Source organism: Pyxicephalus adspersus, chromosome 4 (genome assembly GCF_032062135.1).
Source record: "Pyxicephalus adspersus chromosome 4, UCB_Pads_2.0, whole genome shotgun sequence".
In the NCBI taxonomy this organism is placed as follows: Eukaryota; Metazoa; Chordata; class Amphibia; order Anura; family Pyxicephalidae; genus Pyxicephalus; species Pyxicephalus adspersus.
This window is the reverse complement of record NC_092861.1, coordinates 98,876,321-98,894,482: the sequence shown is the minus strand read 5'-3', so window position 1 is coordinate 98,894,482 and position 18,162 is coordinate 98,876,321. Positions and strand designations below refer to the sequence as shown.

The 18,162-nt window shown below is 42.0% G+C and overlaps 1 protein-coding gene and 1 long non-coding RNA gene across 2 annotated transcripts in view; both read right to left on the bottom strand.

Annotated features, from left to right (window-relative positions):
* LOC140330106 (uncharacterized) overlaps positions 1-18,162 on the bottom strand; it is a 690,842-nt gene that overhangs the window by 202,224 nt on the left and 470,456 nt on the right. The window lies entirely within an intron of this gene.
* The window catches only part of LOC140329057 (centromere protein H-like), a 42,750-nt gene that overhangs the window by 3,146 nt on the left and 21,442 nt on the right, over positions 1-18,162 (bottom strand). The window contains exons 7-8 of the mRNA XM_072409119.1: positions 5,342-5,405; positions 3,931-3,982 (exon numbers count right to left, since the gene is read on the bottom strand). Coding sequence (XP_072265220.1) covers positions 3,931-3,982; positions 5,342-5,405 — 116 coding nt within the window. The remainder of the gene's footprint in view (positions 1-3,930; positions 3,983-5,341; positions 5,406-18,162) is intronic.

Genomic DNA, 18,162 nt, shown 5'->3' with positions numbered 1-18,162 from the left:
CAACAGACTGGGGATGGGGGCCGCAAATCTGCCTCATGCGAGTCCCAAATAAGAGACAATGATGACAATAAGTGCGTAGCAATCTGCATTCTGATCCGTAGGGGACAAGCCGGATCACATTTGGGTACAACATCCCTGCTTTCCCACATGCGCAAGAACCACAAACCAAAGTGGGAGCAGTATTTCCGTTCTCCTGAGGGAGGTGCAACCACGTCATCGTCTCTACTTCCACCTCCATGGACTCCTTCTCCACCTCCAACTGTCATTGCTAGTATGTCTGAGAAGGTTGGTGCCAGCCAGACTTCCAGCTGCGAGGAAGTATCAGCTTCTGCCCGCAGGTTTCGTGGCGTCACACAACGTTTGTCGCCGCAAGATGGGTACTCCAGTGACCCCTTCAGCTCCCCTAAGCTCCCAGTCCCTTCAGCCCACTCTACCGGAGTTTTGCGCAAGGCATCAGGGTATGGGCCTAACCAACAAAAGGGTCATTGAACTCAATTCACGTCTAGCCAAACTATTGGCCTTAAAGCTACTGCCGAACAGCCTTGAAGACTTGACTCCCTTCCATGAACTGATGGCCTGTGCCGAGCCGCGGTGGAATATACCCACCAGCATTACTTCTCTCGCACTGCTGTACCCAGTTTACATGGACATGTAATGGAAAACCTATCCTGTGCATTGGCATTCTCGGTGTCTAGCCAAATTCACGTCACCATGAACAGCTGGACAACCAGGCACGGAGTGGGACGCTACCTGTCTTTCACCACTCACTGGTTGGCCTTGCATAGCTCAATGGGCGGTAGTCTGCAAGAGGCATTACAGCACCTGGTACCCCCGCCGAGGGGTGTGGTGGGAAAGTCCTCTTTCTCCTCCTTCAGCAGTCAACGCTTCTCTTTTCGACATTCCTCCTGAAAGGCCAGCAGCAGAGGACATTGTGGTTAAGCGGGCACGCCACTACGCCTCCCTCAAGCACACGCGTTGCCAGGCAGTGCTGGTGTCCTTGGGGGAGAAAAGTCACACCGCCAGGGAACTCTTGTCTCCTTTGCACAGAGAGGTTGAGGCTTCGCTGACGCCCTCCCGGCTCACAACAGGCAACGTAGTGTGCGACAACGGTGCCAACCTTGGGGCTGCGCTGTGCATGGGCAGCATAGCACATGTGCCCTGCTTTGCACACATACTGAACCTGGTAGTGCAGAAGTTCCTCCGCACGTACCCACAACTGGAGGACCTACTGAGACAGGCTTGCTCCATCTGCAGCCATGTACCCCGATCCCCTACTATGCCAGGCTTGCTCCATCTGCAGCCATGTACCCCGATCCCCTACTATGCCGCTATGTCTCAGGGCCCACCGCCTCCTCCTGCTGCTCCTGCCACCTGTCAGTACTTCATTCACTAAAATTGTATTACACACTTCTGGGTGGGTGGCATTGTCGATGCATTACACCCAGCTCTAGATGCCAGTTACCAATGCGGTCCCACGCTCCTCCTTAGGGCTCACCGCCTCTCCCTCCTGCTGTTGCTGCTGCCTGTCAGTACTCCACTAAAATTGTATTACACACTTCTGGGTGGATGGCATGGTCGATGCACTACACCCAGCTCTAGATAATACAGTCCCTTCTTGCATGGCGAAACCTGATGCGGCCAACTCAAACAAGTGCGGGACTCAAACAAGTGAAGTGCAGGAGCATAAGCATCGAGAATGGATGAAGCGCATGGTGCACGATTACCTTGGCTCTTTTCCTGCTGGTGGTAGTGTTGACAACAGCAGTTATGAGGAGTTATGTTAGAAAATTCAATCTGTAAATGGATAGAGAACTGGCTAAAAGACCGCATCCAGAGAGTAGTGATTAATGATTCATACTCTGAATGGTCCAAGGTTATCAGTCGTGAACCCCAGGGTTCAGTGTTGGGACCTTTACTGTTCAACATCTTTGCAAATGAGTTTGGGATTAAAAGTACCATTTCTGTGTTTGCAGATGACCCCAATACAATATGATGCAATACAATAAAACCCCAATATGCAATTAAATACACCTGGATGTACTGTTGGATTGAGCAGCCAAGTGGCAAATGACCTTTAATATTGACAAATGTAATGTTTGCACTTGGGGGCAAACAACATGCATGCGTCTTACTGTTTAGGGGGAACACATTTGGGGGGAGTCAAAAATGGAAAAGGATCTGGGGGGTATTATAGATCATAGACTTATTAATAGCTTGCAATGCCAAGCTGCAATATCTAAAGCTAGCAAAGTTCTTTCTTGAATTTAAAGACTGCAGAGATCGAGACATAATCCTGCCCCTGTACAAATCATTGGTCAGACCACATCTGGAATATGCAGTCCAGTTTTGGGCACCAGTTCACAAAAAAGATATTGTGTAATTGGGGAGAGTGCAGAGAAGGGCAACTAAACTAATAAAAGGAATGGAGCTCAGCTATGAGGGATTAGCTGAAATGAATCTATTCTGTGTTGTGAAGAGACATTTAAAATGGGATATGATCACCCTGTATAAATATATAAACGGTCCATAAAGAGAACTCTCTTCTTGATCCTTACAAACGACAAGGGGCACTTTTTGTGTCTGGAGAAAAAAAAACAGTAATCTATGGATAAGAAAGGAATTCTTTAATGTAAGATCTGTGAAAATGTGGAATAGGCTCCCTCAGGAAGTATGTTTAGCAGGTATATATTGCTAGGAAAAAGCTTTTGTAGAAGCAAATAATTTAACAGAGTATGAACCTCCTGGGCGGTTCATTTCTGTCCGGATTTGTATGTCTAAAAGCGGTACATTGTTTTTCATGAAAATTTATTTTACAGTATAATAAAATAGTATAGGAGTAAAAGAGTATAATCAAGTTTGAAACACAAAATCATGTCAAAATAAAAAAAAAATTAAAAATAAATATTATACTTATACTAATATATTATACAGTAAAATAAATGTTCATGAAAGACAATGTACTGCTTTTACACATATAAATCCACTGTATTGCATTTAATACAGTTATTTTGTATTGAATGCAATACAAATAGATTTAAAATTCCCACTACGCCACGAACGGAACGTTCACATGCACCAACGTCACCGGGAACCCCCGGTGACTCATCGGATGCAGAGGACGCTGTCCGGAGGAAGCGAGAAGACACAAAGGACGATGGAGGACGCCAGCGGATCAGGTAAGGCTCAATTTATCATTGTTTTGCATTGGTTTAGCTACCCTGAGTGTGACTCGGGGTTACCGATTTCAGCATCCTTTTTTTACCCCATGTCACACTCTGGGTTACCTTTTAGGGCAGGGGTCAGCAAACTCCGGCCTTTAGGCCAGATATGGTCTAGCCAGTAGTCCGTTCCGGCCTAACGCCCCCTAGTTGATCAGGCCTAATCCCGGCTGGCAGGAGTCGGCAACCCGCGGCTCCGGAGCCACATGTAAGTGGACATTCCCTTTCCTCTGTATGCATTGCGGAGGAAAGGGATTTCCTTTCAATGGCGTTCCCTCCCCTCCATATGCATTGCGGAGGAGAGGGATTTTCTTTCAGGGGCGTTCCCTCTCCTCCGTATGCATTGCGGAGGAGAGTGATTTCCCTTCAGGGGAGTTCCTGGTGGGGACGGAGCCATCAGCGTGGGACTCATGAAAGAGAGTCCGGCCTAGTGTGCCTTCTTGACCTCCTAAAATGGCCTGGTAGCCAAAAAAGTTTGCTGATCCCTGGTTTAGGGGGTTAATGGTTGTGGCTGGGTCCTTTGGGCAACCATTAGGCCCTAAGGTCCTTCTTAAAGTTAGTCAGTAGATGATCTGGCTCAGACTTTTGCACACCATAGTGGTGTAGAAACAATAAGGCGGTCCCCATACTGAGCCTTTTCTTTGTGACATGCACAATCCAACCACTCAGCATAATACATTTGCAGGATATATTAAAATGGTTTGGTACTTACCCATTCTTTTTTTACGAATATTAATCATCTGCTGTTCTAACTGTCTGTTACTCTAAAAGTATGAGTAAAAGAAAAATACTAATTTTTTCAGACTTTGCTAAAATTCCCCTAATTAGCAAGGTAGTTTTGTACTTTCTTTATATCTGACCAATATAGTTGAAGGTTTTATCTACCAGTTAGAATTTGATTGCATACATTCTTATGTCTTAAAACATTCAATATCAATTATGCTCTACAAAGCCAAACCATATGATCTCTGAGTCACAAAAAAAGCATTTTTTTAACTATAGTAAAAAAGCTTTCTAAATCATAAAATAGGTGTGAACAATGTATATATATTCAATATATTTAAAAAAGAGACCATCATTAATTAGGATGCTTAGTAATCTATTATTTTATATCATAAGCTAACGCTTGGGAATAAAAACACATTAAAGCGATTTATAGCAGTAAAACCTGTGAATATAAGTGGTGTGCTTTGATAAAAAAATAACAATATTTCACAATACATATGCAAGGAAAAAGAGCAACCATACTACATGGGCTACTTAGGGACAGCCGTATTAATACAGAGACAATATTTAAATGTTACAATAGGCAGGCAGCAAACTTGCAGTCATGACAATGTGCATACAACAAACATGAAATTGGGACAATATGTTTTTTTGGCAAAAAAAAAGGAGTTCTTAAAATCTAAGCTATAAGCAGGAAATCATGAAAATAAATGGGCAACAAAGGTGCATTTGTGACAAACAGGTAATTGTGACTATTGGGATGACAGAGAGCAATTGTCACAATATGTGGAAAACACAATCAATCATGACAATATGAAAGAAATAAATGATAATGGTGACAATTATTGCAGGCACGTTGCAGAATTACAGTTAAGTTTTCTTTAAGCCTTGTCATATGAACAAATCAGAACTGAGCTCCAGTGCTGTACCAGTGTTTGAAAAAGTTTTTTGGTACATTACTGATATGTGGATCGTCGTGCAGAGCTGTACGCACCACAAGGTCTTCCCCTACATAGTGAAAATGGTGAAGGATGGCAGGAGGGTGGCAGAATGCCCTCCTGCTATTACACTTTATAGAGTAAGCCAAAAAAAATTATTGCAACTGCTACCCATTTTTTTTTTTCAAAAAGGTCCAATAACCAGTTTATTTAGATGTGAAGAAACTTTAGGTTCTGGCTCCCAATTGGACAGATGTGCATCTACATTTACATGCCCAGCTCATTACCAGTTTCTGCCTTACTTATTTGTCCCTGCAGCATTGTTGCTTTGGTGGCCTTATTGTTGAATAATCTTATTCACCAATTAGAAAGTAGATACAAGTAATTTTATGAGAAAGGTATAAATTTGTATCTTTTTTCCCTATAGCAGTGCAATACAGACAAAATAGGTATGCTTACCATTTGTACTGCCAGAATTCGCTTACAATTGTCTGCAGAATGTCTCATCACTGCCTCTATAAACCTGTATGTTAAAAAAAAACAAAAAAAACAAAAAAAACAAAAAAAAAAACAAAAAAAAAATAACAATTATTAGAAGAGAAAAATAATTAGAGTTGAACACAGAAATAATCATACAGATCAACATGTTAAAACACTGATCGTAATTTAAATTCAAGAGATCCCTCTAAACCACCAAATACATTTTATGTTACCTATAGGCAAATTGATCATCATCATCAGTTTTATATTTACAGTTTCCTGGAATTCCTCCTGACAGCGCACACATGGGTCAACTCCGCTCCTTTTGACCCTCCAGGACCACCTTATCCAAGATAAAAATTCCCTACCTCCTTGCCTCTCTGTTCTTTTTCTGTCCTTGCTCCAGGACCATCAGATGCCGGCAATTGCTGCTTGCACAGGAGACTAGATCATTTCTATCTGGAAGTGGTAGATATCGAACGGTTCTCCATGTTTTGAATTCTGTTGTTCCTTTTTCTCCTATGTTCCTTTAAAAGTTGTATTAGGTTTACGGTTCCCGGGGTCGGTCTCATTCAACTGTGCAGGCTGCGATTTCCTGTCATGCGCAGTTGAGTACAAACTCAAAGATGCCGATGAGGGTTTTGGATGAATCATCAGATGCTCCCCTAGACTTTAGTGATCTGCGCACGCACGGGTATCTCCACATGTGCATTACGATTCCGGAGGTTAGGTTATTTGCCAGAACAGGCATGGATGTGTAGGCTTCAGGATGAATGGTTGCACTTTAATTGACCACTAGGTGGCAGTCATTGTCCTAATAGGGGACCTGTAGTAAAATCTGAACCCTAGAATTCATCATAGAAAAAAAAACAAAAGAAAAAAAAATTCGAACTTCCGGTGGTGTCATATTTAAGTGGTAAATCATCAAAATCGATGTCAGCCTAACAGTGGAAAAGCTTTTCTGAATCCCTACTTGGAAATCTATTCAACATGTTTTTTATCTTTTTTTCCTTTGTTTTTTTATAAGGGAAGATGAGGTATTTTTTTTCACATAAAATAAAAAAAGTGAAAAAACAAAACACACAGTATAGTCAAATATGTTTTTGTTTTTTCCCCGGATTTAGCTCCAGATGCCTTCCCGCCTGCCTCTCAAGCAGGATTCCAGCTAAGGTAGAAAAACACTTGCAAAGCTGTGTCATTGTCATTTCGCAGGCCATCCAAGCAGTGTCGCAGACAACCAAGCCATCAAACAAACAGTTGTGAAGGTGGCTCTACCCGGGGGCTGGAGGTTGATGCCCGACTTTTGAAACTTACCAAAATATGGAAAGACAGGATTCCAGACACCTGGGTAGTGTCAATCCTATCCGAAGGATACCAAATAGAATTCGCTCAAGGTCCCCCACAATCACAGTTCATAAAAACAACTTTTCGGTGGAACATTCAAAAATAAAAGTTCTTTTTTCCTATGTCCAAGAAGCAGTTATACGTGTACCTGTACAACAGTGGGGATTTTACCCCAGACTGTTTTTGATTCAGAAGGCTTCAGGAGATTTTCGTCCAGTCCTCGATCTAAGAAACCTGAACATGTTCCTGGAAGTAAGATCTTTTTGAATGGAATCATTGAAAACAATTCTGGCAGTCCTCCATCCGGGTAATTGGTTTGATCTCCATTGATCTGGAGAACGCATATCTACATATTCCAATTGTTCAACAAAACAAAAGATACTTACGGTTCACCATCCGAAACTAACATTTCCAGTTAACGTGTCTGCCCTTCGGCCTAGTGACCGTCCCACAAACCTTCTCCAAGGTTTTAGTGTCACTGGTAGCCTTCTTGAGGCTCCAGGGTATATGCTTGTATCATTATTTGGATGATGTGCTTGTACTGGCAAGTTCAAAGGATCAGCTCAAGATAGACAAACAACAAGCATTTAGGACTTTGGCTCACCTTGGTAAGCTAGTTCCTACTGACAATGAAGTACCTTGGAGTAATGATCGATACGGAAATTTCAAAAGTTTTTCTCACTCAGCTAACATAGTGATAGAGCAGTTGAGAAGCCGGGCTCTTCTGTTTTTCAGAACTCCAAGGGTAGTCACAAGGGAGTGCATGAAGATATTGTGTCTGATGGCATCTTGCATATCGGTGGTTCCCTAGGCCAGATGGCACATGGGAGGACTACAAGTTTGTTTCCTCAGTCAATAGGACCGAGTTTCCCAGAAACAAGAAATCATCCTTCCATTATCAGGAGAGAACTGGTATGGTGGGCATCAGCACAAAATCTGTCCAGGGAGGCATCCTTGACAAAAGAGATTAGAGATAGATAGAGACAGAGATAAATAAAAGACAAAAGAGAAAAAAAAATCCTTTGGATAATATCGAAAACAGATGCAAGTTTAGCAGTTTTATCAACAACCAAATCTAATGTGCTGGAACTGCAAGCAGCTTGGAAAGCGCTGAAACATTCTCCACTCACCTGTGTCACAAGAAAATTCTGATGGACAACAAGACTGCAGTGGCTTACATTTTGAAACAAGGGGTAACAAGAAAGAAGTCCACGCCTACTTCAGATAGCATCAAGAATTTTTGCATGGGCAGAACAACATCTTCTGGATCTTCATCTTCACTGGATCTGGACCTTCAGCAGCCCACCTCCCAGGTATACAGAATCAAGTAGCGTATATACTAAGCAGATCATTTCGGGATCCCAAAGAATGGTCAGTAAATTCCAAGTACCTAGAGCCAATCCTTCAACAATGGGGGACGCCAATGAACAACTTGATGACATTACCAAACAATGCTCAAGTTACGATATTTTGTACAAGGTTCCATTGCAGGCAAGCTTGGGCTCAAAATGCCTTTTCCATCAATTGGAACTTCCCTGTCCTTTATGTATTTCCACCAATACCACTAATTATGAAGGCTCTCCTGAAGATAAGGAAGGAAGAAATTCAGGTGATAGTGATTCTACTGCATTGGGCAAGAAGGGCGTGGCTTTCCTTAGTAATCCAGATGCTGATAGGCCCTCCCTGGCAGCCTCGGGATCAGAAAGATTTGTTAATTCAAGGGATTTGGATCAAACCCCAGCCCCTACATTGGAAATTGAATACCTTTTCATTGAAAGGAATAGGTATCTAGCAGCAGGGGCATCAAAAAAGGTAGCAGAAACACTCTTGAAAGCCAACAAATAACAAGACCTACTTTAGAATATGGAAAAGTTTTTTTTTCAGATGTCACAAAAAGAAGGGCGTTCTCCAACAGATCCTACCCCAGCTCAGGTATTGGATTTCTTACAGTCAGCTTTGGATAAAGATCCTTGTTATAGCATGATACAGGTGGAGGTGTTGGCTTTGTCAGCCTTGACTTCAACAAAGTGGGAAGAGAATTCACAAATTCAGCAGTTCCTGAGGGCAGCAATCAAGATCAGACCACCCTTTAGGTCACTATTCTCAACATGGGATTTGCCGCTAGTTCTAAAAGCTATTTTGCTTGATCCTTGATCCTTTCCATCCTTTTGAAGTATGTTTTATAGAAAAATTGTTTTGGAAAACAGTTTTCTTGACAGCTATTACATCTGCCCACAGAGTCTCAGAACTACAATCTCTCTCAACTAATGAGCCTTATTGTTCTATTTCAAGGGAAAGAGTATATTTGGGTCCTTGGGTCCTGAAATTTTTGCCAAAAGTATCTTCAGCCTTCCACATGAACCGGGAAGCAGTTTTACCATCAATAAATACAACAGATGCTGAGGCTTTGGGGAAAGAGGATAATTTGAGCAAACTGGTTATGGTCCAGATATTATCCACATACTTACAAAGAACACAAGGCTGCAGGAAGATGGATAGCATGTTCGTGTTTTCCAGTGGTCCAAGAAGCCCCTGCGAGAATTGTTTCCTTATGGATTTTGGAGACAATTAGGTATGCCTATTCCCTTATGGGGTTGACTCCTCCACAAGAGAAAAGGATTGACTCCTCCACAAGAGATCAGAGCTCACTCAACGAGTGGCATCTCAGCATCATGGGCTTCCTATACAAAGGTTTCAACAGAGACAATTTGCAAAGCAGCCATTTGGAAGTCACACAATACCTTTATTGGGTTTATTGGGTTGAATACCTTTATAAATTGAATGTCTTTTCAGGCACAGATTCTACATTTGAAGCTTCTGTGTTCTGGTCAGCCCAAAAATATATATATATTAATTGGCAGCAAAAACGTCTCTCAGAACTTTTTTGTGTGTGCGCTGTCAGGAGGAGTGCCAAGAATAGGCATGTGGTTCATGTGGTTTTCCTGTTTTTTGTTTTTTTTTTGTTTCCCCAAGGAAAAAATAGGTCCCACTTGATGATTTTTGAGTATATTAGGGAAAATTTTTATCATACTTACCCATAATATTTCTTTACTGGCAACTCCTCCAGACAGCACAGTTGCCCATGCTCTCTTTTTCTGTCACAAGGCTTGATACTAAACAGGCAGGCAAGGAAGTTTTATCTTGGATAAGGGGGTCCTGGGGGGGGGGTCAAAAGTGGCGGGTTTTGCCAAAAAGTCAGGAGGAGTTGCCAAGAAAAGGAAAATTATGGGTTAAGTATAATAACAATTTTCCCCAATATACTCAAATATAAACCTACTTTTACCTCGGGGAAACAAAAAAAAATTTAAATAAACAGGAAAACCACATGAACCTACGGCATAAAACACAGCCATCACTGCCAACAATTAAGTGACAAAAAATTTAAAAAAGGGTAAAAAAAAAATTATAAAAGGTTAAAAGTATTTTGTACTTATAAGTTGGCTTTGATGGGTCACTTGTTCCTAAAATATCTTTTGTGCATTGTTGGTCAGCAGTAGATGTCACTTGCAAACTCACTCTTAAATTACCCATGCCTGGTATACACTTTATAAGGACACGGCATCATCTAGTGCAGTGTTTTTCAACCATTCTTGAGCCACGGCACATTTTTTACATTGAAAAAATCCTGCGGCACACCACAAACCAAACATGTTACAAAATGACACGCTGTAGCTTATTACAGTATATATAATGAACATATAGTTTTTCAATATATTTATACTCAGTAAATTTCACTTTAAATATTAAGAACAAATGAACATGTGCAAACTCTTGGCTCAAAAAGTGTTATTAGCCCAATCACTCCACTAGCTGTGCATAAGTGGCACAGGGCTTTAAAGAAACAAACCCGGAGACTTCCACATTTAATTCAACAAAATTACACCTGCCACATCTCGAAATTAACAATTTAATAGAAAAAGAAAAGGAAATTAAATGCAATATATATATATATATATATATATATATATATATATATATATATATATATATATATATATACACACATACATACATACATACACACACACACACACACACACACACATATATATACACATATGACTATGTTTGTCACCTTTTCTTTTTCTATTTGTTACACAGGACTTGCTAAAACCTGCTAAACTAAAATAATGGAGTGCAACACATTTTGTGCAAACTGTGTCAAATTTTAGTAGGTATATGTTTGCACTCTTTATTCTTGTCCATTAATGGAATGTAAATCTCGATTCTATTTAGGTATATTCTGGAACGGTGCATGGTTTCTTCAGTACCCAGTAACAAGTTATACCCAAATATTGATCTGAGCAAAAATGCTAGAAAAAAAATGGGTCAGCTTTAAAACCTTTGTCAAATATTTGTCAAGTGACATGTAGCAGCCACTCTACAAAAAAAGAATGTATTTTTAGATTCCCTGAAAGTTAGAATTTTAACAACCACTAGAAATCAAGATACTGGATAAAGGGAAAAAAACCAAGTAAATGCCTTCAATTTCTAAGAATATACATAAAAAGAAGTTCTAGCTAAGGTGCAATATGACTCACCCAACGAGAGAGTGAGCAGAGAGGGAGAGCAGCCTCTGTATTCCTTTGTCACATTACGGGTCCTGTGCTACCACAAGCAAGGAACTTTGCCAACCCTTGCTGACATAAGTGGGCGGAGCCAGAACTGAGCCAGGGCTCCGTGATCAACTCGCGTAGCCATGGCAATCCACCCGACACCTGAAGATTTCTCACGGCACACTAGTGTGCTGCGGCACAGTGGCTGAAATTCACTGATCTAGTGGCCCCGGTATAAACTGACTCTTTTTTTAATGGCATTTTCAGGTTAAAAAAAAAATTATATATATATTGTCACACTTACCTATTCCTCACTAAAGTGCAGAGGCCTCTCTCCTGTGCATTCGGGCAGTTCTGACTCTGGGTGTGGGTCTGTTAAAGCCAAGCTTTACCAGTTCCTTCCAATTCGCTGGCCATTTAAAAAATAGCCTCTTAACCATCCCTCGCTTTTTAGCTAGCTCACACACTGCTCTCTGTGTTCGTGCACGGTGTCTCCACTGATGCCGAGCCCCTAGTTCTGTTGAGCTAGTTCCTGTACACCTGTTTGCTAATTCAGTGTTTCTTCTGTCCAGCTTCTGCGTTACCCTCGTTGTCCAGTCTGTTGGATCCAAGCCAACTTCTTTGTGCTGTTCCAGTGTTCCTCTATGTGAATATCACCTGTGCCTCCTGTTGCTCCCTGTGTCTCCTGTGTTCCCTGTGCCCGCAGTGGCCCCTGTGTCACTGGTGTCTGTCTCCTGGATGCCTGGTAATTGACCCCTGGCGTGTGACTTGACCTCTTTTGCTTGCTGCCTGCCTCGACCCCGGCCTTCAGCTATGTTTCTGCTTTGTGATTTGGTTCCCTGTTTTGCCCACCTTGGTGCACCAACGACCACCACCTCTGAGGCAGTAACTAGCGGCGCAACATCCTCACCATCAGAGGTCCCCTTCCTTTTCTATTGCATCAAGCAATTAAAATCGGACACTAGGATTCTAAAGGCAATTTTTTCTAGACTGTATATTTATTTATTATTTAAAATTCTGAAAGTTGCCATAAACAGAAGTGGTTGATCAGAAAAGTGAGCATGATCAAAGTGTTCCATATGTATCTCTATCCTATTTTGTCAAGTAACTTTGAAAATACACCATACTGTATATTCACACAAGAGTATGAAATGAGTAAAAACTCTTTGTTCTTTTCTGTATGTAATCAATTGTGTACAATTCACATTTTCAATTTTATTGAATAAAAATTTATTGAAAAAAAAAAAGAATTACAGGAGGGTGAAAGGGGCACTTTACAGACGACACAACAGTGATCAATTTTTCACCTATCTTGTTTACAATTCCATAGAAAAGCATCAATTAAAAGTGTCTGAACGTGCCTCAGAATTTAAACTGTTACATGAATTGGTGGTATTCAGGGAGCCATTTATGGTCATATTTTTTCCCTCTTTAACACCATCTTGTGTGGTCAGAAAAGCTGCTTAAACAAATTGGCCCATCTTAAGCTCAAAAGTTCATCCACAGTGTGGTCCTTGTCAGGAAAATATAAGAATATTCAGAAAATAGTATTCCTAATTTAAATAAAAGCACATGACACACTCGCTATCAGTGAGCTGATGTTTGCTACAACAATCACGGTCTCAGCATGCATTGCCCGATCTGTGCCACTACACTAACTGTCACTACTAGTGTTGTTGTTCGAATTCAGGTCGTCCTAATGTTCTACCCGAATATGACCGTTCTAATTCGTGTGAACCTGACCCCGAATTTTGCTGGATATGAAGCCCCGAATTTGACCCTCCCACAATGCCCAGGGACCTCCCCCATGATGCCTAGGTGGCAGGCAGCCGATTGGCTGTCTGTCACTGCATGCCACACAGGCAGTAATTGGCCTATATAAGGCCTCTCCTGACAGAGATTTGCTAGCATCACAACCTTTCTGTGCTGCTTGGCTTGCTTTGTCAAAGTGAATAAAAGTGCTTTACTTTGTTAGACTGTGTCACACTCACACTATTAGTCAAATAGATTGTTGGATTGTACTGTATTGGTGCAGTCCTGAAATTTACTGTACTCAGATAGTGACAAAATACATTGATAGATAGATAGATAGATAGATAGATAGATAGATAGATAGATAGTCAGTCAGTCAGTGTGTTACATACACGCAGCCAGAGGCAGGGTCCCCTCGCTGACTGCGTGCGTGCACAGTATCACACTTGTACTGAGAGACAGACACACAGACGCAGTGTATACTGCAGTATATATGTCAAGCCACACAAAAACATTTCTACAATGTCTGGCCAAAGAAGAAAGGGCAGCTTTGGCAGCGGTGGCAAGCAAAGCAGTATGAGTTTGTTTTTAGCTGCAGACCCAAGAACAAAAGCAGCTTCGCTGCTGTTGGTGGTGGGCGTCCATTATTGCCACATCATGAACAATACGTAGTGGAGTACATGACCCAGCCTGGGTCAAGTGATTGTACCCCCTCTTCATCCCAGTCTCAGACACAGGCCTTACAGGTGTCCCAAACAGTCCATGATACACCTGTTCCTCCTAGTTCTTCATCAGCGGCTGGAAAGTCACATGCTGCAGCGGCTGGCTGAACAACAGAAAGTGGTGGTGTATTACGTGCCTGCTGGAACAGATGATGGTGAATCTCGGACACGACACAGAGCGGACGCTGCATCAAGAGATGACGTTTCAAACATCACCTCGGACATGTGTGCCTACTAGGCATAGTGCACCACAAATCCAGGAAGAGGAGGAGGTGGAAGGGAATGAGGACATTGCAGGCATGGGAGAAGGGGAGGAAAGGGGCAGAGGAGGATATTGAGGGTACATGGCATCCATCCACCCAAACACAAGGCGGCATGTTCCGTGACCAGGCGGAGGAGGAGGAGGACACAACCCTGTGCTGCTGTTCGACCCACAGGAGTGTGGGTCCAGAACTACCTCAGCTATGGGTAGATTGAGCCACATGACAGCCTTCATGCAGGAGTGCATAACCAAAGATCCATGCATACAACATATAAAAACAAAGACTGACGACTATTGGATTGCTACATTACTGGATCCACGTTACAAGCCTGAGATACAACAACTCTTCTTGCCCCAATACAGGGGACCTAAAATGCAGCACTACCAAGAAGTGCCTGTAAGGGACTTGTGCTCAGCCTTTCCGGCTGGCAGCCGTGGCGGCGGCCGCGGCGGCGTCAGCAGCAGCGATCTCTATAGCAGTTCCACCAGCCATGGGAGCCAAACAACTGCTTTAAGGGGCATGGGTGGCAGCAGCAGTAGAGGTCATCTAAGCCAAACTATGCAGGCTTTTTTTCAGTGGAAGCGAGGTGCCAGTCGTGCAGCAATTGCGAATGACACACAGCAGTGGTACTCAGTCATGGTGCAGGAATACCTGAGCTCTGCATGGGACATCTGCAACCTTCAAAGCTAGGACCCACTGGGCTACTGGGTATCCAAGCTTGAGCAGTGGCCGGAGCTAGCAGAACATGCCATTCAGATCCTTGCCTGCCCAGCCGCAAGTGTGTTATCTGAAAGAGCGTTCAGTGCAGCTTGGGGCGTAGTGAGTGACAAATGGATTCGGCTCTCCGCAGAAAATGTTGACCGAATCACTTTTATTAAAATGAATAAGGCTTGGATCGGCAATGACTTCAACATCCCCTCTGCAGAGTGTACTGATAAGTCGTCAACTGCTGCACAGACACCTTGATGGGAAGAGCACGTTCACAGCCTTTGGGATGTCCTTCTACTCCTCCCCCTAGTGGCCCTCTACCTCTACTCTGTCTCTGAGGTCTATACCTTGCAATGGAGCTGTGTAACTGGCTAATTTGTTTTACCGAGCACCTCCCTCAGGGCCCTCTGCATCTATCTACTTTGAGGCCTATATCACTTGTAATGGAGCTGTGCGATTCATAATTAAATATTTGTATTTTTAGTAGAGAAATACATACATTTCTGTCCTTTTGGATAGATAGCAAGTTGTATCAAAAATAAATATCTAATTTTTTTTTACAGAAATACAGAAATGTTTCTGTTTATTTTGATAGATTGCAATTGGTATCACAATTAAATTTCTGTATATTTTTTTTACAGAAATACAGAATTTTTATGGCTTTTTTGATAGATAGCAAGTGGTATCAGAATTAAATATCTGTAATTTTTTACAGAAATACAGAAAATTTTCTGTTTATTTTGATAGATTGCAAAAGTTAGCATAAATTATGATAACTCATGCAATCTATCAAAATAAACAGAAAAAAATTATGTATTTCTGTAAAAAAAAATACAGATATTTCATTCTGATACCAATTGCTATCTATAAAAAAATCCATAAAAAATTCTGTATTTATGTAAACAAAATACAGATATTTCATTCTGATATCACTTTCAATCTATCAAAATAAACAGCAACATTTCTGTATTTCTGTAAAAAAAAATTACAGATATTTATTCAGGCTACAACTTGCCATCTATCAAAAAAGCCATAAAAATGTATGTATTTCTCTCCAAAAAATACAGATATTTAATTAAATATCAGTATTTTTTTTTTAGAGAGAATACAGATTTTTTTATGGCTATTTAGATAGATAGCAAGTGGGATTAGAATTCAATATCTGTATTTTTTTTTACAGAAATAAAGAAAATTTTATGGGTTTTTGGATTGATACTAAGTGCTATCAGAATGAAATATCTGTATTTTTTATAGATAAATATATAATTTTTTCTGTCTTTTGTGATATATTACAAGAGGTATAATTTAGGATTCCTCTTGCAATCTATCACAAAAAACTTAATTTCTGTAAAAAAAAATATGGATATTTTATTATGATAGCACTTGGTATTTATCCAAAAACCCATAAAAAATTCAGTATTTCTCTCCAAATTCATTCTGATCCCACTTTGCTATATATCTCCAAAGCCATAAAAATTTCTTTATTTCTCTCCCAAAAATCTAGATATTTTATTCTGATAGCACTTGGTATCGATCCAAAAGACCATAAAAAATTCTATATTTCTCTACAAAAAATACAGATCTTTAGTTCTGATCCCACTTTGCTATATATGCCTAAAGCCATAAAAATTGATGTATTGCTCTACAAACAATACAGATATTTAATTCTGATAGCACTTGGTAGTTGGTATCTATCCAAAAGGCCATAAAAAAATCATATATTTTTCTCCAAAAAATACAGATATTTTATTCTGATAGCACTTGGTATGTATCCTAAAACCCATAAAAATGTATGTATGTATGTATGTATGTGAAACAAATACAGATATTTAACTGTGATAGCACTTGCTAGATATCCACAAATGACAAAAAAATTATGCATTTCCCTGCGGATTCCACCAAGCCCGTTCCCTTTTATGTGGTTTCACTAGATAGTAGGTATGGATTTTCGTTAATCCATTCATGTCTCAATTACCTACAGCTTCTACACTGTCCATAGAGGAGATGGCCTCAACCTCCCAATGCGGTCCACGCTCCGTCACAGGGCCCACCGCCTCCTGTTACTGCTGCCACCTTCCCAGTACCCAACTCTAGATGCAAGAAACTAATGCTGTTCACACTCCGTCTCGGAGCCCACAGCCTCCTCCTCCTGCTGTGAATGATGCTGCCGCCTGTCCAGTACCCGACGTTAGATGCAAAATACTAATGCCGTCCACACTCCGTCTCAGAGCCCACCGCCTCCTCCTCCTCCTCCTGCTGTAAATGATGCTGCCACCTGCCCATTACCAAACTCTAGATGCCAGGTAATAATGCTATCCATACTCCCTCTCAGAGCCCACTGCCTCCTCTTCCTGCTGTGAATGATGCTGCCGCCTTCCTAGTACCCGACTGTAGATGCCAGAAACTAATGCCATCCACACTCCGTCCCAGAGCCCATCGCCTCCTCCTCCTGCTGTAAATGATGTTGCCGCCTGCCCAGTACCAAACTCTAGATGCCAGATACTAATGCCGTCCACACTCCGTCTGAGAGCCCACCGCCTCCTCCTGCTGTAAATGATGCTGCCGCCTGCCCAGTACCAAACTCTAGATGCCAGACACTTATGTCGTCCACACTTCTTCCCAGGGCCCACCGCCTTCGAATCATGCTGTTACTGCTGCTGCCTGCCTAGTACCCAACTCTAGATGCCAATTAATAATGTTGTCCACACTCTGTCTCCGTGCTATATGCCTCCTCCTCATGCTGTTACTGCTGCTGCCCAGTACCCAACTGGTGCCAGTTACTAATGCCGTCCACACTTTGTCTCGGAGCCCACCACCTCTTCCTCCTGCTGTTACTGCTGCCACCTTCCCAGTACTCAGTACCCAGCCAGTTAACAACGCTGTTTATGCAGCATTTTAGAAAGTTACAGCGAGCAGATAGGAAAAGGCTGTCCCCTACAAAGTAATGTCTCCACTAGCTACAGCTTCTACACTGTCCATATAGGTGATGGCCTCAAACAATAATGCCGTCCTTGCTCCGTCTCAGGGCCCAACGTCTGCTCCTCCCAGTACCCAGCTCTAGATGACAGTTAACAATGCCATCCACACTTCTCAGGGCCCACCGCCTCCTCCTCTTGCTTTAACTAATGCTGCCGCCTGCCCAGTACCCAACTCTAGATGCCAGTTACTAATGCCGTCCAAACTTCATCTCAGGGCCCACCGCCTCCTTCTTCTGCTGTTACTGATGTTGCCACCTGCCCAGTACCCTGCTCTAGATGTCAGTTACAATGCCATCCACACTAATCAGGGCCCACCACCTACTCTTCCTGCTATTACTGCTGCCGCCTGCCCACTGCCCAGTACCCAGCTCTAGATGCCAGACTAGACTCAAGCTCAACAGGGTTTTCTTTCCCCGCTGATTCCGCCAAGCCCTGTTCCCTTTCATGTGCTTTCACTCTATAGCAGGCCCTGAGACG